The sequence below is a fragment of the Scyliorhinus canicula genome, chromosome 16 (assembly GCF_902713615.1).
Source record: "Scyliorhinus canicula chromosome 16, sScyCan1.1, whole genome shotgun sequence".
Classification (NCBI taxonomy): Eukaryota; Metazoa; Chordata; class Chondrichthyes; order Carcharhiniformes; family Scyliorhinidae; genus Scyliorhinus; species Scyliorhinus canicula.
The window spans coordinates 53,609,483-53,632,852 of NC_052161.1; the positions used below are offsets into that span (position 1 = coordinate 53,609,483).

At 47.0% G+C, this 23,370-nt stretch overlaps 1 protein-coding gene across 1 annotated transcript in view; it reads left to right on the top strand.

Moving 5' to 3' along the window:
- The window catches only part of LOC119951078 (RNA/RNP complex-1-interacting phosphatase-like), a 108,221-nt gene that overhangs the window by 76,018 nt on the left and 8,833 nt on the right, over positions 1–23,370 (top strand). The window contains exons 9-10 of the mRNA XM_038774124.1: positions 20,019–20,141; positions 20,762–20,851. Coding sequence (XP_038630052.1) covers positions 20,019–20,141; positions 20,762–20,851 — 213 coding nt within the window. The remainder of the gene's footprint in view (positions 1–20,018; positions 20,142–20,761; positions 20,852–23,370) is intronic.

Sequence of the window (23,370 nt, forward strand, 5' to 3'; positions counted from 1 at the left end):
TCTCACATGGCTTGGCGAGTATCTGATGAGTAGCAGAACTGTACATGCCAAGATCATGCCAGGTTCAGTTCATAGTCACCCAGCTCAGAGTGAATTACATTTGGATGCAGTGTCCTCTGGTAAAGAGGAAATAATCAGCCAGATTTCCCACTCCAGATCACTGTGCAGTACGTCCTGCTGAAAATGTTATGGAGGTTAGAATCTCACTCTTTAATATGCTCCTCCAATCAATGGCCTTTCCAAATATTCTGCCAAGTCTCTAGTGTCAATAATAATCACTTGTAGGGCAGCACGGTGGCGCAATGGTTTAGCACTGCGGCCTCACAGCGCTGAAGTCCCAGGTTCGATCCTGGCTCTGGGTCACTGTCCATGTGGAGTTTGCACATTCTCCCTATGTTTGCGTGGGCTTTGCCCCCACAACCCAAAAGATGTGCAAGCTAGGTGGATTGGCCATGCTAAATTGCCCCTTAATTGGAAAAAAATGAATTGGGTACTCTAAATTTAAAAATAATAATAATCACTTGATAAGTTAACAAAGGCCCTTTCTGACTATGTAACTTATCCCAGCAGAGAGACTATGATTAATTGCTCAATTGGATGAGGGTGATTAAAAATGCATTTTACACATTTTAATTGTGACAGAATGGATATTATTGCATTCATATAAGATATTTTGCATTAAAAAAAACTGAGGCACATCGTAGACGAAATTGCAGTACATCAACTCAACCAAATCACTGCTTGAAGTTGATCCAAAATATCTAATGTTTTTGATGTTTAAATGTAGTTTAGCTGGAACCGTGCAGGAGGTCAAAGATAGAAGGGTTAGAATGGAAATAGAACAGAGAACAGTACAGCACAGTACAGGCCCTTCAGCCCACGATGTTGTGCCTGTCATAATATCCACTCATGTATATAATGAGATGCAGACAGGCAGTGATTAACACACAGGATGACCAAAGAACAACCAATCACCAGACAGGACACCACCACTATAAAGCCCACGGGGCATTGAGACTCTCCCTCTCTCAGGACTCAGATACTGAGACAGTCAGAGTGCACAAGTTAGTGAGCACTATTACCATGCGGTAGCTAGTAAGTCTGGTCAAGCCAGTAAGAGTTCATGAGTTGGATTAGTAGAGCGTCAGACGTTTGTTTCTAGCTTCCCTGCATCCAGTTGCAGTCAACGTCGAACCAACCTGCCTAACAAATCATGGTACCAGGAGTGCTATTAATCCCGCCGAACCTACCTCGAGTGAATCTGCAACGAACAGCAAGCGGCCACCCAGCGAAATGGAAAACATCCAGCCTCCTCCGCAGCTCCAACAACCTCGACGCCAATTGGACAACCTTCAAGCAAAAGTATATCGAGGCCTCCGACCTCGAGGCAGCATCGGATGCCAGGAAGATCGTGCTATTTCTCTCGACCGCGGGGGATCTCGCCATCCATATCTACAACTCGCTTACGTTTGCCGAAGACAAGACGAAGTTCAAAACAGTTCTAAAATTCGACAGCCACTGCGACATTGAAGTGAATGAGAGCTTTGAACGGTACATCTTCCAACAGAGGCTTCAGGGTAAGGATGAACCTTTTCAGTCCTTCCTGACCCACCTCCGCATCCTGGCGCAGCCATGTAATTATGGCTCGACAGCTGATTCCATGATCCGGGATAAGATCGTTTTCGGGGTGCACTCCAATTCCCTGCGTCAGCAGCTCCTCAAAATCAAACAGCTGACCCTCTCCGTCGCTATCAAGACGTGCGTAGTCCATGAGCATGCCAAGAATCGTTACTCTCACATCAGGGTGGCAGAAACTGCAAAACTGGCCTCCCACGAGGCAGAACAGGTGCAGGAAATGGCAAAAATGCAAGGCCTGAGTATCGAGGAGAGTGGCAGTTTTGCGCGCTTTTCCCGGGTCCCTATGCATGCGCGTCACAGCTGGGTGGACGACTAGGCCGAAAACCCAAATGCGCAGGTGCGTACATCGGCCGACCGCACTGTGCATGCGCGTTGGGCGCACGGAATGCGCTGACGTCAGCGTTATGACGTGTCCAAATTGTGGTTCCGTCCATTTAAAGCGGCAATGTCCAGCCAAAGGACGGCGATGCCTACAGTGTGGGAAGCCTGGCCATTACGCGGCCTTCTTCAGGTCCGCTCCACCGATTATCAGCCAGCGATCCCAGATACGGCGCAGAAGTGTCCTCTCGGTACAACAAGACATGCAGGATCCTGATCCCAACAGACCCCGATGCTGACTGCCTCGAGTCTCCATATCAGGTGGGCACCATAACCACACGCAAGCTGGTCTCCACTGCACCTGCAACGCGCCTTTTGATCCTCAGTGTCGATCCCGAGGACGAGTGGTGCGCTATCCTCACAGTCAACCAGGCTCTCATCCTCTTTAAACTGGACACCGGCGTGTCTGCAAACCTCATATCACAGTCACATCTCGACAGCATCTGTGACCAACCAAGCATTCTTACACCAGCCTGCCAACTCCTTGACTACAATGGCAATGCCATAGCTGCCAGTGGATCGTGTCGGCTAGTGGTATCTCACAAGGCAATCAAGGCAACATTACGATTCGAGATCGTCCGGACTGACAGGGCGTCGCTGCTCGGTGCTCGCGCCTGCAAGCTCCTGAATCTGGTCCAGCGAGTCCACACCATGTCCTTGACACCGGCGACTGCCTCACCCAATGTGAATCTCCAGGCCAAGATAGACAACATTCTCACACAATACCACAACGTGTTTGATGGAATGGGCGTGCTCCCATATCGCAACAAAATTTTGCTCAAGCCGAACGCCAACCCAGTGATCTATGCACTAAGCCGGGTGCCGGCTCCTCTCGAGGATCGTCTGAAAAAGCAGCTGCAAGACCTCCAAGACCAGGGCATCATCTCAACAGTCAAGGAACCAACAGACTGGGTCAGTTCTATGTTCTGCGTAAAAAAAAACCCTCTGGGGAACTCCGCATTTGCATTGATCCCAAAGACCTGAACCGCAACATCATGCGAGAGCACTACCCGATCCCAAAGCGTGAAGAGTTAACCAGTGAGATGGCTCATGCCAAATTCTTCACCAAGCTAGACGCCTCCTGTGGATTTCTGGCAAATACAGCTGGACTCGTCCAGTCGGAAGCTGTGCACGTTGAACACTCCGTTTGGCCGCTATTACTGCAACCGCATGCCTTTGGGTATCATATCAGCTTCCGAAGTATTTCATCGCATTATGGAGCAAATGATGGAGGGCATCGAGGGGGTGTGAGTCTATGTGGACGACGTGATCATCTGGTCCACAATGCCCGAGGATCACATTGCCCGCCTCAAACAGATCTTCCAGCGGATTCATGAAAATGGCCTCCAGCTCAACAGGGCCAAATGCTCATTTGGTCAATTCGCTATCAAGTTTCTGGGTGACCACATTTCACAGCAGGGTGTGCAACCTGATGCCGACATGGTGCTGGCGATCAACGCCATGAAGACCCCAGAGGACAAGAAGGCGGTCCTCTGCTTCCTCGGGATGGTACATTTTCTCTGGAAATTCATTCCCAATTTGGCAGCCCACACCACGGCCTTCCGGCATCTCATAAAGAAGTCAACAGTGATCCAGTGGCTGCCCGCACATGAAAAGGAGTGGCTCGAGCTAAAGGCTAAGCTCACCACAGCCCCAGTACTGGCGTTCTTTGACCCAACCAGGGACACCAAGATATCTACTGATGCTAGCCAGGACGGCATTGGGGCGGTGCTCCTCCAGGGAGACGACTCCGCGTCCTGCACTCCAGTGGCATATGCCTCCAGGGCCATGACGCCTACCGAGCAATGGTATGCCCAGATCGAAAAGGAGTGCTTGGGTCTCCTGATCGGAATAGTCAAGTTTCATGACTACGTATATGGCCTGCCGAAGTTCACGGTGGAAACAGACCATAGGCCTTTAGTCCACATAATCCAGAAGGATTTAAATGACATGACACCTCGGCTACAGCGAATTCTTCTTCGTCTCCTCCGATATGACTTCGAACTCATCTACATACCGGGTAAGGAGCTGATCATCACGGATGCCCTATCCCGATCCATCACCACGCCGTGTGAACAGGGCGACTTCATCTGCCACATAGAGGCACAGGTGCAGTTGTGTGCCAGCAACCTACTAGCCACTGATGAATGTGTGGTCCAAATACGTGAAGAAACTGCCAAGGATCCTCTACTGCAGCGCATGATGCAACACCTCGCCCATGGCTGGCAAAAGGGGCAATGTCCCCAGTTCTTTAACGTTAAGGACAAGTTAACGGTCATTGAGGGAATCCTTAAACTGGATAGGATCGTCATTCCTCAAAGCATGCGAGCTATGGTGCTCGGATAGATCCATGAGGGACACCTAGGGGTCGAAAAATGTCGACGCAGAGCTCTATTGGCTCTAGCTCTAGCAAGAGGTCTATTGGCAGGGCATCAACCAGGACATTGCTGACACGGTCCTCAACTGCCCAACCTGCCAGAAGTTTCAACCGGCTCCGCAAGGAAACACTGCAACAGCACGGGATTGTGACCTCTCCGTGGTCTAAAGTAGGGGTAGACCTCTCACGCCAATGGGCGTGATTGCGTGCTCTTGGTCGACTACGTCTCCAGTTAACCGGAAGTGGTGAAATTGTCAGACCTCGCGTCTAGGTCCGTCATCAAAGCCTGCAAAGAGACGTTTGCACGGGATACCACTCACAGTAATGAGTGACAACGGTCCATGTTTCTACAGCCAGGAGTGTCCGATTTTGCACGATCCTACAACTTCAGACACATCACCTCCAGTCCCCATTACCCGCAATCAAACAGGAAGGCCGAGAAAGGGGTCCATGTTGTCAAGCAGTTGTTGTGCAAGGCTGCAGACTAAGCCTCCGATTTCAACTTGGCGCTGCTGGCTTACAGGGCAACCCCTCTGTCGACTGGTTTGTCTCCGGCGCAGATGCACATGAACTGCAGCCTGAGGACGACTGTTCCAGCATCCATATTCCAGACATTGACCACCTCACGGTGCTGCAAAAAGTGCAGCATTCCAGGCACCAGCAGAAGATCACGTATGATACTCATGCCACAGATCTGCCTGCGCTGGCTCCAGCAGCTGTTGTTCGCGTCCAGTTGCCTGAGGGAGGTTGGTCAGCCCAGCTGTTGTCAGGAAGGCCGCCCCACGGCCTTTCATTGTTCAAATGGCTGACGGCTCTATTCTCCGGCGCAACAGGAGGGCGCTGCGGAGAGTTCACCGCCTAACCGCATTGCTCCGCCGGTTATCATGCCTCCTCCGGACGTCTCCTGCCACGAGGCCACCGATCTGCCAGCGATCCCGCCGGTCCACGACACCGCCACAATGCCAGCAATCCCGCCTGTACAAGTGCCGGCGTCTCCTGCTCCACCTCTGCGGCAATCAACAAGAATTCTTCGCCCGCCTCAAAGACTGAATCTATAGACTTTACTCTTGTAAATTTTGTTCAGTTTGCTCTGTATCTGCACGATAGACACCTTCTCATGTACATATGTTCGTTAACTCACTGACTTGTACACAATCAGGCATGTATATACCTTCACGTTCCAAAACTTTTTTTTTTAAAAGGGGGAGATGTCATAATATCCACTTGTGTATATAATGAGATGCAGACAGGCAGTGATTGACGCACAGGATGACCAATGAACACACAACACAGAACAACCAATCACCAGACAGGACACCACCACTATAAAGCCCACGGGGCATTGAGACTCTCCCTCTCTCAGGACTCGGATACTGAGACAGTCAGAGTGCACAAGTTAGTGAGCACTATTACCATGCAGTAGCTAGTAAGTGTGGTCAAGCCAGTAAGAGTTCATGAGTTGGATTAGTAGAGTGTCAACCTACAGCTGAACATGTACAGCAGTCCATAGTTAAATAAAAGTGTTGGATCATCTCCAGTGTCGGACGTTTGTTTCTAGCTTCCCTCCATCCAGTTGCAGTCAACGTCAAACCAACCTGCCTAACACATCGGTGCCGACCATTTATTCTAATCTGAGATCAACCTAACCTACATCCCTTCAAGTTACTGCTGTCCATGTGCCTGTCCAAGAGTCGCTTAAATATCCCTAATGACTCTGACTCCACCACCTCTGCTGGCAGTGCATTCCCCGCACCCACCACTCTCTATATAAAGAACCTACCTCTGACATCTCCCCTACACCTTCCTCCAATCACCTTAAAATTATGTCCTCCTGTGACAGCCATTTCCGCCATGAGGAAAAGTCTCTGGCTATCCACTCCATCCATGCCTCTCATCACCTTGTACACCTCTATCAAGTCACCTCTCTTCCTTCTTTGCTCCAGTGAGCAAAGCCCTAGCTCCCTCAACCTTTCTTCATAAGACATGCCTCCAGTCCAGGAAGCATGCTGGTAAATCCACTCTGCACCCTCTCCAAAGCATCCATATCCTTCCAAGAATGAGGCGACCAGAACTGGACACAATATTCCAAGTGTGGTTTAACTAGAGTTTTATAAAGCTGCAGCAAAACCTTGCGGCTCTTAAACTCAATCCCCCTGTTAATGAAAGCCAACACTCCATACATCTTCTTAACAACCCTATCAACCTGGGTGGCAACTTTGAGGGATCTATGTACGTGGACCCCAAGATCCCGCTGTTCCTCCACCCTTCCAGGAATCCTGGGCGCGATTCTCCGCTGCCCACGCCGGTTGGGAGAATAGCGGGAGGGCCTCCCGACATTTTTTGCGCCCTCCCGCTATTCCCCCCCGCCCCCCCCCCCCCCCACACGCCCGACCTACGTCACGAATCGCCGCTCGCCATTTTTTATGACGAGCGTCAATTCTCCGCGGCTGATGGACCGAGCGGCCAGGCCTTTACGCCCGTTTTGTCACGGCAGCAAACACACCTGCTTGCTGCCATCGTAAAAATGGGCGCTGGATGCCCGTCCAGAGGCCCGTTTGGGGTGGGAGCACCACCGTTGTGCTCGGGAGGGGACAGGCCCGCGATCGGTGCCCACCAATCGTCGGGCCTGCGTCCAAAAGGGACGCACATTTCCACTCCGCCGCCCCACAAGATCACGCCGCCACACCTTGTCGGGTGGCGGTGGAGAAATGCGGAACCGCGCATGCGCGGGTTCAGTCAATGGCGTGATGCCGTCACCCGCGCATGCGCGGGTTGGAGCCGGCTCCAACCTGCGCATGCGCGGCTGACGTCATACAAACGCCAGCCGCGCGTCATCTTGGCGCCCGGCCTTAACGACGGTCGTTAAGGCCGTGATTCCCCGGGTCCCGCTCCTAGCCCTGATGGGGGTGGGGAGAATCGGGTCCCGGGAACGGGTGTGAAGGCTGCCGTGAAACACGGCCAGTTTCACGGCAGCCTTTACGACTCTCCGCATTTGCAGATAATCTCGCCCCCTGCCTTTAACCCTGTATTCAGCATTCAAATTTGACCTTCCAAAATGAATCACTTCACATTTATCAAGGTTGAACTCCATCTGCCACTTCTCAGCCCAGATTTGCATCCTGTCAATGCCCTGTTGTAACCTGCAACAGCCCTCAACACTATCTACAACTCCACCGACCTTTGTGTCATCGGCAAACTTACTAACCCAGCCTTCCACTTCCTCATCCAAGTCATTTATAAAAACCACAAAGAGCAGAGGTCCCAGAACAGATCCCTGCGGGACACCACTGGTCAACGACTTCCAGGTGGAATACTTTCCATCCACTACCACTCGGTATCTTCTTTCGGCCAGCCAATTCTGTATACAGACAGCCAAATTGCCCTGTATCCCATGCCCCCTAATTTTCTGAATGAGCCTACCATGGGGAACCTTATCAAATGTCTTACTGAAATCCATTTACACCACATCCACTACCTGACCTTCATCGATGTCTCGTCACATCCTCAAATAATTCAATGAGTCTTGTGAGGCATGACCTGCCCCTCGCAAAGCCATCTTTAATCAAACTATGTTTTTCTAACTAATCATAAATCCTACCTCCCAGGATCCTTTCCAATATTTTGCTCACCACAGACGTAAGACTGACTGGTCTGTAATTCCCAGGGATTTCCCTATTTTCTTTCTTGAACAGGGGAACAACATTCGCCTCCCTCCAATCATCCGGTACTACTCCAGTGGAGAATGAGGACGCAAAGATCATCGCCAACGGTGCAGCAATTTCCTCCCTCGCATCCCGTAGTAACCTTGGGTATATCCATCAGGCCCAGGAGACTTAACTATCCTGATGCTTTTCAAAATTTCCAGCACATCCTCCTTAATATCAACCTGTCTGAGTCTATTAACCTGGTTCGTGCTGTTCTCATGAGCAACAAAGTCCCTCTCTCTAGTGAATACTGACGCAAAATATTCCCCATCTCCTATCTTCCCTATCTCCTCAGTCTCTAGGTACAAGTTCCCTCCACTATCCCTGATCAGCCCTACTCTCACTCTGATCATCCTCTTATTTCTCACGTAAGTGTAGAACGCCTTGGGGTTTTCCCTAATCCTTCCCACCAGGGCTTTTTCATGTCCCCCTCTAGCTCTCCTAAGTCAATTTTTGAGTTATTTCCTGGCTACCTTGTAACCCTCTGGAGCCATGCCAGATCCTTGCTTCCTCAACCTTACGTAAGCTCCACTTCTCTTGTCATCCAAAGCTCCTTCACCTTGCCATTCCTTCCTCGTCTCAGTGGGACAAAACTATCCAGCACTTGCAGCAAGCAAGTGCTTCTTAAACCAATGTTCTTCAAACTTTTTTTCCGGGGACCCATTTTTACCAACCGGCCAACCTTCGGGACCAAATCCCGCCGACCTTCGCGACCCACCATTTTCTCTTACCTTGTTTGCTGCTGACAAAAATGGAGGAAATGGTTTTGGGTCCCTTTGGTCCTCGTACACGCTCCTCCAATGGAACCTGTTGGATGAAGGTGAAGCCTTCCGGTGTCGGAAAGTGTGGACTCTCCAACTGTCCAAAGTTCTGAATTGTTTTCCTGTCAAATTTTATCAAATAAACCCCCCCCCCCCCCCCCCCCCAACTTGTAAAAAAAAATATAATGAATAAAATAAATGAATAAAATCTCCCCGAACTTGTAAAACAAAAAGCTGCGATCGTTTAACATAAAAAGCGGCTGCACTGCGCATGCGTGCTTGATCATCGGCGCGCATCACATGCGTGCCGATGATCTGGCACGCATGCACAGTGCGGCCGCATTTTTCTTACATGTACGTGGCCATTTTGAAGGCCGCTTGCAGCTGGCACTCTTAACAGCTGGATGTTGCACGCAGATTGGGAGCGCCACAACGGACAGCTCCGTGACCCGCCCGGGACCCACCTGTTTCGCCCCGAGTTTGACAATGCCTGCCTTAAACAACCCCCACATTACTGTTTCCACTTTATGCTTCTCAGCTCCTGTCTAATAGCAGATGGGGAAGTTGAAGTGGTGCCTCTGGAAAGGTAGTGTTACGACCAGGAAGGGAGAAGTGTACAGTTTGATTAGCCACACTACTCCACATGTCGCCCATTAATTAAAAAATTTGATTCACTCAACAAAATGACCAATCGTTTGCCTTTGTGACTGTTGCCAAGAATAAACAAGACTTTTACCAATCTTTTTCAATAAACAACAAACTTATTACTTTATTATTATAAAACCAGTTTTGTCAAATAAAATCTGAAACATGCAAGTATAATAATTGCTCTTTTGGGATGCTCTTAAGTCGCACATGCACCCAAAAAAGAAAAGAAAAATAGAGGAAGTCTACCAAAGATTAGAAGTCGGTGGCCCAAAGGAAAGGTGGCTGAGTTCTTTTTTTTATATAAATGTTTTGTATTGGGTTTTTGAACAATGTATATTTACTGTTATGTACACAGAATAAAATATATACACACAAAAAAAAACAATAAAATAACTAGTAGGGTATTATTCACTAGCACAACAACGACTGTACAATTGGCAATATTATTTTTAACACGTAAGTAGGCATCTGTTTGTGGGGGGGGTTGGGGAAACTGGGGAGGTAGATATACATTTGGGTGCCAGAGAAACAATTACAGAGGGTAATGCGCGAATGGATCTGGTGTTGGTGTTGTCACTTGCTTCTCCCGGATGGATTTTGCTGCTGTTGTCGTCTTGCGTTCACCTCCACCTCAGCTGTTTGTCCCTTCTTTCACCCATATTTTCCTTGCTCTCTGTTCCTGTAGATGCCAAGTTTGTTATCATTTCCCGTGCCCTCCTTCAGGCTGCCCTTCCTTTGCCTCCCCCCACCTCTCTGGTTTCCCTCTATTGTTCCCTGTCTCCTCCATCTTCCCCCCCCCCCCCCCTTCTCCTGTGGTTCATCTTTCTTTTCTCTTAGGTGAGCAGTTTTCCTCCCCCCCCCCCCCCCCCCCCCCCCTCCCCTCTGGTCTGTCCCTCCCTCTCACACCTTGGCTACTTTCCCCTGATTCTTGGCTATCTGGCTGTTCTTCTGTTTGTTCGTTGGCCACAAACAGGTCCGGGAACAATTGGATGAATGGCTCCCACGCTATGTGGAAGCCGTCGTCTGACCCTCGGATGGCAAATTTGATTTTCTCCATTTGGAGAGATTCTGAGAGGTCGGACAGCCAGTCTGCAGCTTTGGGTGGTGCTGCTGACTGCCAGCCGAACAGGATTTCACGGCGGGTGATCAGGCAGGCAAAGGCAAGGACATCCGCCTTCCTCCCTAGGAATAGATCTGGCTGGTCTGATCCACCGAAGACCGCCACTTTCGGGCTTGGCTCCACCCTCATCCCCACCACATTGCCTCGAAGAAGGCTGTCCAGTGCCCCGCAAGTCTAGGACAAGACCAGAACATGTGGGCGTGGTTGGCCGAGCCTCCTTGGTACCGTTCACATCTATCCTCCACCTCCGGGAAGAACCTACTCATACGAGTTCTTGTTAAGTGAGAGAGAGAGAGAGAGAAATACAGCACAGAACAGGCCCTTTGACCCACGATGTTGTGCCGAACTTTTATCCTAGGTTAATCATAGAATTTTGGACACTAAGGGCAATTTATCATGGCCAATCCACCCAACCTGCACATCTTTGGACTGTGGGAAGAAACCGGAGCACCCGGAGGAAACCCACGCAGACACGGGGAGGATGTGCAGACTCCACACAGACAGTGACCCAAGTCAAAATCGAACTTGGGACCCTGGAGCTGTGAAGCAATTGTGCTATCCACAATGCTACCGTGCTGCCCTTAAGAAGAAATTAATCTACACTCCATTATTCTACCCTAATCTATGTACCTATCCAATAGCCGCTTGAAGGTACCTAACATTGCCGACTCAACTACTTCCACAGGCATTGCATTCCATGCCCCACTACTCTCTGGGTAAAGAACCTACCTCTGACATCCCCCCTATATCTTCCACCATTTATCTTAAATTTATGGCCCCTTGTAATGGTGTGTTCCACCCGGGGAAAAAGTCTCTGACTGTCTATTCTATCTATTCCCCTGATCATCTTGTAAACCTCTATCAAGTCGCCCCTCATCCTTCTCCGTTCTAATGAGAAAAGGCCTAGCATCCTCAACCTTTCCTCGTAAGACCTACTCTCCATTCCAGGCAACATCCTGGTAAATCTCCTTTGCACCTTTTCCTAAGCTTCCACATCCTTCCTAAAATGAGGTGACCAGAACTGCACACAGTACTCCAAATGTGGCCTGACCACGGTTTTGTACAGCTGCATCATCACCTCACGACTCTTAAATTCAATCCCTCTGCTAATGAACGCTAGCACATCATAGGCCTTCTTCACAGCTCTATCCACTTGAGTGGCAACTTTCAAAGATCTATGAACATAGACCCCAAGATCTCTCTGCTCCTCTACATTGCCAAGAACCCTACTGTTAACCCTGTATTCCGCATTTATATTTGTCCTTCCAAAATGGACAACCTCACACTTGTCAGGGTTAAACTCCATCTGCCACTTCTCAGCCCAGCTCTGCATCCTATCTATGTCTCTTTGAAGCCGACAACAGCCCTCCTCACTATCCACAAATCCACCAATCTTCGTATCATCTGCAAATTTACTGAACCACCCTTCAACTCCCTCATCCAAGTCATTAATGAAAATCACAAACAGCAGAGGACCCAGAACTGATCCCTGTGGTATGCCACTGGTAACTGGGCTCCAGGCTGAATATTTGCCATCCACCACCAGTCTCTGTCTTCTATCGGTTAGCCAGTTCGTTATCCAACTGGCCAAATTTCCCACTATCGCATGCCTCCTTACTTTCTGCATAAGCCTACCATGGGGAACCTTATCAAATGCCTTACTAAAATCCATGTACACCACATCCACTGCTTTACCTTCATCCACATGCTTGGTCACCTCCTCAAAGAAGTCAATACGACTTGTAAGGCAAGACCTACCCCTCACAAATCCGTGCTGACTATCCCTAATCAAGCAGTGTCTTTCCAGATGCTCAGAAATACTATCCCTCAGTACCCTTTCCATTACTTTGCCTACCACCGAAGTAAGACTAACTGGCCTGTAATTCCCAGGGTTATCCCGATTCCCTTTTTTGAACAGGGGCACGACATTCGCCACTCTCCAATCCTCTGGTACCACCCCTGTTGACAGCGAGGATGAAAAGATCATTGCCAACGGCTCTGCAATTTCATTTCTTGCCTCCCATAGAATCCTTGGATATATCCCGTCAGGCCCGGGGGACTTGTCTATCCTCAAGTTTTTCAAAATGCCCAACACATCTTCCTTCCTAACAAGTATCTCCTCGAGCTTACCAGTCTGTTTCACACTGTCCTCTCCAACAATATGGCCCCTCTCGTTTGTAAATACTGAAGAAAAATACTTGTTCAAGACCTCTCCTATCTCTTCAGACTCAATACACAACCTCCCGCTACTGTCCTTGATCGGACCTACCCTTGCTCTAGTCATTCACATATTTACATATGTGTAAAAGGCCTTGGGGTTTTCCTTGATCCTACCCACCAAAGATTTTTCATGCCCTCTCTTAGCTCTCCTAATCCCTTTCTTCAGTTCCCTCCTGGCTATCTTGTATCCCTCCAGCGCCCTGTCTGAACCTTGTTTCCTCAGCCTTACATAAGTCTCCTTCTTCCTCTTAACAAGACATTCAACCTCTCTTGTCAACCATGGTTCCCTCACTCAACCATCTCTTCCCTGCCTGATAGGGACATACATATCAAAAACACGCAGTACCTGTTCCTTGAACAAGTTCCACATTTCATTTGTGTCCTTCCCTGACAGCCTATGTTCCCAACTTATGCACTTCAGTTCTTGTCTGACAGCATTGTATTTACCCTTCCCCCAATTGTTAACCTTGCCCTGTTGCACACATCTATCCCTCTCCATTACTAAAGTGGAAGTCACAGAATTGTGGTCACTACCTCCAAAATGCTCCCCCACTAACAAATCTATCACCTGCCCTGGTTCATTACCAAGTACCAAATCCAATATGGCCTCCCCTCTGGTCAGACAATCTACATAGTGTGTTAGAAAAGCTTCCTGGACACACTGCACAAACACTACCCCATCCAAACTATTTGATCTAAAGAGTTTCCACTCAATGTTTGGGAAGTTGAAGTCACCCATGACTACTACCCTGTGACTTCTGCACCTTTCCAAAATCTGTTTCCCACTCTGTTCCTCCACATTTCTGCTGCTATTGGGGGGCCTATAGAAAACTCCCAACAAGGTGACTGCTCCTTTCCTATTTCTGACTTCAACCCATATTACCTCAGTAGGCAGATCCCCCTCGAACTGCCTTTCTGCAGCTGTTATACTATCTCTAATTAACAATGCCCACCCCCCCCCCCCCCCCCCACCTCTTTTACCATCCTCCCTAATCTTGTTGAAACATCTATAGCCAGGGACCTCCAACAACCATTTCTGCCCCTCTTCTATCCAAGTTTCCGTGATGGCCACCACATCGTAGTCCCAAGTACCAATCAATGCCTTAAGTTCACCCACCTTATTCCTGATGCTTCTTGCATTAAAGTATACACACTTCAGCCCATCTCCTTGCCTGCAAGTACTCTCCTTTGTCATTGTTACCTTCCCCACTGCATCACTACGTGCTTTGGCGTCCTGAATATCGGCTTCCTTAGTTGCTGGACTACAAATCCGGTTCCCATTCCCCTGCCAAATTAGTTTAAACCCTCCCGAAGACTACTAGAAAACCTCCCCCCCCCCCCCCCCCCCCCCCAGGATATTGGTGCCCCTCCGGTTCAGATGCAACCCGTCCTGCTTGTACAGGTCCCACCTTCCCCAGAATGCGCTCCAATTATCCAAATACCTGAAGCCCTCCCTCCTACACCATTCCTGCAGCCACTTGTTCAACTGTACACTCTCCCTATTCCTAGCCTCGCTATCACGTGGCTCAGGCAACAAACCAGAGATGACAACTCTGTCTGTCCTGGCCTTTAACTTCCAGCCGAACTCCCTAAACTTGTTTATTACCTCCACACCCCTTGTCCTACCTATGTTGTTGGTACCAATGTGCACCACGACTTCTGGCTGCTCACCGTCCCCCTTCAGGATCCTGAAGACACGATCCGAGACATCCCTGGCACCCGGGAGGCAACATACTTTTCGGGAGCTCGCTCGCGACCACAGAATCTCCTATCTATTCCCCTAAGCATTGAATCTCCTATTACTATTGCTTTTCTATGCTCCCCCTTCCCTTCTGAGCCCCAGAGCCAGACTCAGTGCCAGAGACCTGGCCGCTAGGGCCTTCCCCCGGTAGGTCATTCCCCCAACAGCATCCAAAACGGTATACTTGTTTTGAAGGGGAACGGCCACGAGGGATCCCTGCACTGTCTGCTTGTTAGTTTTATTTCCCCTGACTGTAACTCAGCTACTCTTGTCCAGTACCTTGGGTGTGGCTACCTCCCTGTAACTCTTCTCGATAACCCCCTCTGCCTCCCGGATGATCCGAAGTTCATCCAGCTCCAGCTCCAGTTCCCTAACACTGTCGCTGAGGAGCTGGAGTTGGGTGCACTTCCCGCAGGTATAGTCAGCGGGGACACCAGTGGTATCCCTCACCACCCACATCCTACAGGGGGAGCATGCAACTGCCCTAGCCTCCATCCCCTCTTACTTTACAGAATTAGCTGCCCCGTAGACCAACTGGACCTCCGCACTCCGACTCTGCTTCCAGTCAGCTGTACTCTAAACTCCTGGCTCCCTTCACGCTCTTTGATAAATATAGGAAATGAAATGTAAGGAGCACCTTACTCCCTCCTCACCTAATTCCCTCAGTCACCAAACTCTCACTGTAGCACTCAAATGCAACAAGCTCAGCACTCCCTCAGTCACCAAACTCTCACTGTAGCACTCAAATGCAACAAGCTCAGCACTCCCTCAGTCACCAAACTCTCACTGTAGCACTCAAATGCAACAAGCTCAGCACTCCAGGGCTCTATGTACCACTTTTAGCTGCGTCAGGCTGAGCCTTCCGCATGTGGAGTTGACCCTATCCAGTGCTTCACTCCAGAGTCCCCACCCTATTTCAATCCCCAGATCTTCCTCCCATTTCTTTCTTGTTGCGTCCAGTTATGGTGTCAGCCCTTTCTACCAGTCGGTCATACATGTCGCTATAGTTCCCTTTCTCTAGGATGCTTGCGTCCAGTAACTCTTCCAGTAATGTCTGTCGTGGCAGTTGTGGGTACGTCTTGTCTACTTTCGTAGGAAGTTTTTGAGTTGCAGGTACCTTAGCTTGTTCCCCCTGGCTAGCTGGAATTTCTCTGTCAATTCGTCCAGTGTTGCGATCCTGCCTTCCGTATATAGGTCCCTGACTGTCAGTGTCCGATGGCTGAGTTCTTGAAATGGAATCCAGATTGTACGGTTGTTCTCTTGGCGATGCTCTGTGAAACAGTCGATGATTCTTACACTGCTTTGCAGGTGGACTCAACGAAGACTTGCAGATACTCTATTCCTTTTTTAAATATTAAGTTTTTTTTTATAAATTTAGTGTACCCAATTCATTTTTTTTTCCAAATAAGGGGAAATTTAGTGTGTTCCATCCACCTACTCTACACATCTTTGGGTTGTGGGGGCGAAACTAACGCAAACACGGGGAGAATGTGCAAACTCCACACGGACAGTGACCCAGAGCCGGGATCGAACCTGGGACCTCGGCGCCATGAGGCAACAGGGCTAACCCACTGCGCCACCGTGCTGCCCCATTTTTAATATTAAGTTAAGAGTACCTGATTCTTTTTTTTCCAATTAATGGGCAATTTAGCGTGGCCAATTCATCTACACCACATCTTTTTGGGTAGTGGGGGTGAGACCCACGCAGACATAGGGAGAATGTGCAAACTCCACACAGTGACCCGGGACCGGGATGCAGTTACTCTATTCCAACTTAGCAGCAATGCATATATATTTCTGACTCTAGAATGCAAAACAAAGGTAGTTATCTCCTTTTCACAAGCTCCTTCTCCTCTTCCTACTCGAAACAAAATGAAACTCAACTTTTAACAGTTTTTCAAGAATGGATTTTTTCAGAGCCATAAATTACCATGTGACCCTTCTGTATAAAGTCCACCAGTGTGAAGAGGTTTCCAGCATCTTTAAAACTGCTCAATTGTCTCTTTTTTGTTCAGGTATAGCAGTCGAGTTTTCTGTATTAATCCTTTAAGTGACATTGTCTTTCAGTACACAAATTCTTCTAGAATGTTCTTAGTCCTTGAAGATGAACCATTTTCTGTGATTATAGTGTTCCTGACACACCACCTCAGAGAAATGAAACACTTTTACATATTTTTATATTCATTTCATTGCAAAGTGATGAAACAGAAACAAAAATACTAAAACACACCCACATACATTCATTCACTCACTTTTTGCTAACAGTTATTCTCTAATTATTTTGGCCGTTAGCAGATTTACGGCTAAGTTAAATTCTAGATGAAGCATCAGCAATTGCATTGTTTTTTCCCATAATGTGGACAATCTTTACATGATACGATTGTAATAATCAACTCCATTGAAATAGTCTGGCATTCTGTTTTTTTAATTTCTCCACAAAGTCTAAGGGGTTGTAATCATTATATATCAGTATCTCCCTGTATCCATGGTGGACTTGCACATCAAATGTTTTATGGGCCAATAGCAAACCCAGAGCTTCTGTGTCTGAAAATACAAGTAGTGTAAACACTGCTGGGAGTTCAGGAGAGGTGAATGAGACACATGAGTTACAGAGAAATCTTGCCCAGGGGAAAAGTAACCCTTTTATCCCCCGAATGGGACAACTAAAATTGATAACATTCAGAGATATGGGAGCCACTCTTAAATATTTTTTCTGAGGAAAGGCATAGCTAATGCATAGAAAGTGCATTAAGAGCCAACGTTTCAATAAATGATATTGGTGGGGCGCTCTTGGCGTGAGATCTAAAGTGGTGGCCAGTGCAGTCAGGGTTCAGAAGTTACCAAAAAAAGGATTGTTACTCTTGAAAAATGATTTCGCCGTCAAGGGTAATAGCTTCTCCCATAATTATGGAAAGCCCAAGTAAGGTAAAGAGATGGAGTAGTTAAAGGAAAAGATTCCAAGAATTTTTCTTGCGTATGTGATGATCTGAGCAATGGCTGAGCAAAGTCCATCATCGGAAGTCAAGGTGATACCACAGACAAATACTTAGCTATCTGAATTTTTTTTTAAATACTTGGGGAATCTGAAAGAGATATTCAGTAAATCATTTCCTTGAATGAGACAGTGAGAGTGAAGCAGAATGAGATTTGGGCATTTCACAAATTGAGCCTCCTACTATCCAATTTGCTAACACTGAAATATTAGGGCAATTAGACACCAGGGGCTGGATTCTCCAAAAATGGGGCTATGTCCCCAAGCCAACGTAAAAACGCTGGCGTTTCACGCCAGACTCTCCTTAAAAATATTTACAGCTATTCACCTACCTTGAAAGGGCTGGCAGGGCCCCGGAGTGCTTTTCACAGCTTCAGCTGTGGATACGGGCCCTTCACTTCCGGTTACAAGTCCGCACATGCGCATGGTGGCGGCCGTGCTGAACGTGATGGCTGACTCAGCCGGTGGACCTAGACCAACAAAGAAGGTCCCAACGATCTGCCCCGCGCTGCTCTATCTAACCCACCCAATCATTGCCCCGGCTGCCCATGAGGGCCCCCTGCCCCAGTACTTGATTCTCCGCGCACCCCACCAGGGCAGCCGCGGACTGAGTCCTGACTGGCCAGACGTGGTTAGAACCACGCTGTTGGGAATTCAGCCGGTCAGGACCGGAGTATCACTGAGAGGGCCTCTGGCAATGCCCCCCACTCCCCCACTCCCCAGCTGCACCACATAATTCGCGCGTGAGCGATTTTCTGGGGACTGGAGAATCACGGGAGCGGCGCCGGGCCCGATTCTGGCATAAAAGCGGATTCTCCGCCCCCGCACCAAACGCAATTTCCACGCAGAGCTGCGGAGAATCCAGCCCCATAATTTCTGAGAAGGTCTGGTGAGGTTACTTTCAAAAGTTAACGGTACTTAAAGGGCGGTACGGTTGCACGATACTGCTGCTTCACCAGGACCAAGGTTTGATTCCGGTCTTTGGTTATTGTCCCCTTGTGGGGTTCCACTGGGTACTCCAGTTTCTTTCCATAGCCCAAAGATGTGCAGGTTAGGTTGATTGACCACAATCAATGCATGTTGGAATGGGCCTGGATAGGGTGCTCTTTCAGAGGGTCGGTGCAGACTCGATAGGCCGAATGGCCTTCTTCTGCTCTGGATTTTATAGATTCTATGAATCTAAGGACAAACCAGGCTGTAAAACTTCAACCATGCATGAGGTGGATGTAGGAAAATCTCCTCTTACAAACACCATCCTTATCACTAAGGGCTCAGGTGAAAGTGGAGATCCAGTACATGTTGCAAAACCAGATGTTACAACCAGATTCTGTACAGATTACAGAAAGGACAATGCAGTAACAAAAGCAGGTTCCTACCCAATTCCTCGCTTGGAAGTCTTTGGCAGTGTCCTGTTACTTCAAAATAGATGTGTTAACGGTTCCTTTTAATTCCCTGAGCTAAAGAAATAACAGCCTTTGTCATGCCAGATGGTCTTTTCCAATGCTGAGTGATGCCATTTGGGCTGAGAAACATCCCCAGCAACATTTCAGAGGCTAATGAACTAAGTGGTGGCTGGTATTCCTAACTCTGTGGTTTATCTTCATGTACTGATGTGTAGTGGCACTTGTAAACATCACCTGAAACAGCTCAAAAGTCCTGTTTAAACAAAAAACTACAGTCAGTTGATTTGGTAATAAACCTTGCCAAAAGTGAATTCATGAAAGAGCAAGAAACTTATCTAGGGCATATTATAGGATAGGTATTGCTAAGAAGAGCAGAAGTTCAGAAATTCATACAGTGCAAGAGGAGGTCATTCGGCCCATCGCGACTGCAGTGACCTTCTGAAAGAGAACCTCACCTAATGTTTTGGACACTAAGGGGCAATTTAGCATAGCCAATCCACCTAACCTGCACATCTTTGGACTGTGGGAGGAAACTGGCCCACCCGGAGAAAACCCACGCAGACACGGGGAGAAAGCGCAAACTCCACATAGACACCTGAGGCTGGAATCGAACCCGGGTCCCTGGTGCTGTGAGGTAGCAGTGCTAGCCATCTTTCCGCCCCAAAATTGGTGGAGTTCCTACCCTTAAAATTAAGCGAGAGATCATGAAGATTTTGGGGCAGCGTGGGTTTGACAGGAGAGTGCCCCAAGCACCTTTTTAAAAGGCTGAAAGCAATTTTGATTAATGAACCAGTGTTAACTGTTCCAAATTTCACTAAACCCTTCAAAGTAACAATTGTTTTAATGACTTGGAGGTAGGTGCATTCCTGGTGCAAGTGAATTGGGAATAGAGAGGCCAGTGGGATATTTTATCCAAAAATTGAATCAACACCAAAAAAGATACTTTGCAGTGGAAAAGGAACATCACTCCAAGAAATTTAACAGAATTAATATTTTATTACATATATAAATTTGCTTTTCTTTTGTTCTTTTGCAGTAACTTAGGAATTGATGTGTTTGATGCAGAACCGGAGCCAGAACCAGAAATACTGGAGCGTTTCCCCTCGTATTCTTATAAAGGACCACATGGTCGTAGACCACTGCTTGATGATTTTCCAGAGTAAGGAATAAAATTTGTTTTTTGTATATGCTCCGGAACTGTGACAGATGCATAGTAAATATTTCAACATAAATTTGAATTTGCTTTAATTTAAACTTCTAAACTAGAGGAAGTTTTGATTGGTGAAAATAACTACGGCTTTTGGAAAAATAAATTGTCTTCTGTGAAGTGACCCTGTACTAAATATCTGCTCTGTAGCTATTTGTAACACATGTTTTGTAGGAGTAGATGCATCTAACTGATCTCATTAAGAAGCCTCTCTTGATTAGGTTTTGACTGGGTGCCTTATTTTGAAGCATAAACCTGTACTGGGTCAGTTTGCAGTAATCAAATCAGTGGAGGTTTATGATGTAAATCAGGCAATCCAGTCTTGAGGCATAACAAGTGAATATTTTCTATTGAAGTACTTCCTCTCCATGTCCTTCATAGAACACGTTACATTTGAATCCTCATCCCTACATTTGTACAAGTGTTTTTTTCCCCAATATGCATTTGTAGAAGTTAGCTTTGAAATAAACTATACTTGACAAACATTTTATTTTACTTTATACTCATTTATTGGCTGTGTAAAGTAATACAGAAACTGATTAATACTCTTTCTATCTCTCCCCCAAAATAAGGCCTGATTCAAGACATGGACCATCATATGGAACCCTGCCTCTTTCTGCTAGAGACTTTGATGCTCCGCCTTATAATAGGTGGCATGACAGGTAATAACTTCTAGCAGGCTTCTACTTGTTTTGTTAAACTAAGCAGGAGCATGGAATCAAGAGTGGCTCTATAGCCTGTTTGACTATTCAATGAGGTCATCGACCTAACTTCCTACACATGTCTTTAACCTAGAACTCTGAACACCTTTGGTCAACAAAATCACGGAATTAGAATGTACCAAAGGGTTATTTTTGCCCACGACACTAAACTTCTAGTTTGCAGATTGGTCCATGGAAATCACAATCCCTCTGGCTCTTCAATGTTTGGACTTTTTTAACTCTCATGGGGCTGAAAAAATATTACTACAGGAACAAAGCTAAACAAATCGGATTCTTTTTATTAACCAATAAATAATTAATTTTTTTGAAATTATATTTTGTGAACAGTTTATTCTGTTATCTTGTCTTCCATTATTTCTGCCATATTTTTAATTTAATTTTTTATTTCATCTATTATATCAAAATTTTCATACTCAGGCTGTGTAATTTTCCAGCTTTTCACGTGGGTGGAATCTTCCACCAGTCCAGTGAATAGAAATTTCAGTGGTTCGCCAGGCCCACCACAGGTTTCCTCCGGCCTTAATTTCCAAATAATTGACTGTTAAATGCTTTACTTGTATTTGCTTCTTTCTGACTTCTACAATCTACCCGCAAGTTCTTGCAATCTGGTATTGTGTGACTGGAGCTAGTACTATGATGCTGATTTTTGTGTTCGTGTTGCAAACTGGCACCCAATATTACGAGAATTGCTTTATGTAATAAAGGGGGTGCGGGAATATAAACTTCTTGAATGGATATGTCCTTGGTTGTCTGTGAATATTGACAACATTTTATTTATATATGAAGTCTAATTACTTTAAAAATTAGGCAAAACAATATGGGTATTGTACCGCCATGTATTCTGCACATTACCAAGTAGGTGCGAAAATTAAATTTATTTTTAATAGTTCTGTCTGCAAAATGCACATTAATTGACTTCACTACACCAAACCAAAATTGCTTAATGGAAACTTCAATTCATTACTTGGTTTACAGATAATATGAGGTTCTTCTGCAACTCTGCTAGATGAGTTGAAATAGTATGCTCACGTTGTGAAAGACCTTAAAACTTACAATATTAGCATTTGTATCTTTATACCCTTTGTATTTGTATTCATAATTTCTTGGTAGTTACAGTGCAAAAAACAAGCCATTTGACCAACCGGTCCGTGTTGGTGCTTGTACTCCACATGAGCTTCCACCCACCTTTTATCTAATCCCATCAACATATCCCACTAGTCCTTTCTCCCTCCTGTTTATACAACTTCCTACTAAATGCATCAATGCTGGTCACCTCAACTACCATTTCTATTATTTTTGCAATAAAATTGAAAATTTAATGATGTAGTCAGTATCTTTTTGAGTTAAGAATCAATAAAAATTATTTTCAGAATAAATAGCAATGGCATGTTTTTTTTATTAGCGTTGAGCTTTTTTTAAACATGGTCATGGGAAGTGGGCATTGTTGACGAGGCTGCATTTATTGCGCTGCAGTCCTTGTGATAAACGTTCCCACAATGGTATTAAGCAGCTCCAGAACTTTGATCCAGCAATAATGAAAGACTGACAATGCATTCCAATTCAAGTTGCTATGTGACTTGGGGATAATAATGTTCCCAAGCACCTGCTGCCACCATCCTTTTGGCTAGTAGAGGTCACAAATTTGGGAAGTGTTATTGAAGAAGCCTTGGTGGGTTGCTGGATCTTGTAGACAGACGGTATACACTTTGGACATGTTGCACCAATGGTGGAGGATATGAATAATTCAGGTGGCGGATGCAGTGCCAAGCAAGCACCCTGAAAGGTAGTTGGGCCCAGGATACTGCCCTGAGTACTGCCCAGTGATAGCCTGGGTCTGAGGTATTTGGGCTCTCGCAACCATCTATCTTTGTTCTTCAGTCAATGGCAAGGTATCCCTATTACAGATTAACTTCAATTTTACTAGGCTTTTTGGTGCCACCCTTACAACATAGAATATACAATGCAGAAGGAGGCCATTCGGCCCATCGAGTCTGCACCAACCCACTTAAGCTCTCACTTCCATCCTATCCCCGTAACCCAGTAACCCCTCCTAACCTTTTTGGTCACCTGAGGGCAATTTATCATGGCCAATCCACCTAGCCTGCATGTCTTTGGACTGTGGGAGGAAACCGGAGCACCCGGAGGAAACACACGCAGACACGCAGAGAACATGCAGACTCCGCACAAACAATGACCCAGCGGGGAATCGAACATGGGACCCTGACGCTGTGAAGCCACAGTGCTATCCACTTGTGCTACCGTGCTGCCCTTGGTAAAATGTTTTTTCAAAAATAGATTTAGAGTACCCATTTCTTTTCTCCAATTAAGGGGCAATTTGGCATGGCCTATCCAGCTACCTTGCACATCATTTTGGGTTCTGGGGGTGAGACACATGCAGACACGGGAAGAATGTGCACACTCCACATGGACAATCGCCCGGGGCTGGAATCAAACCCAGG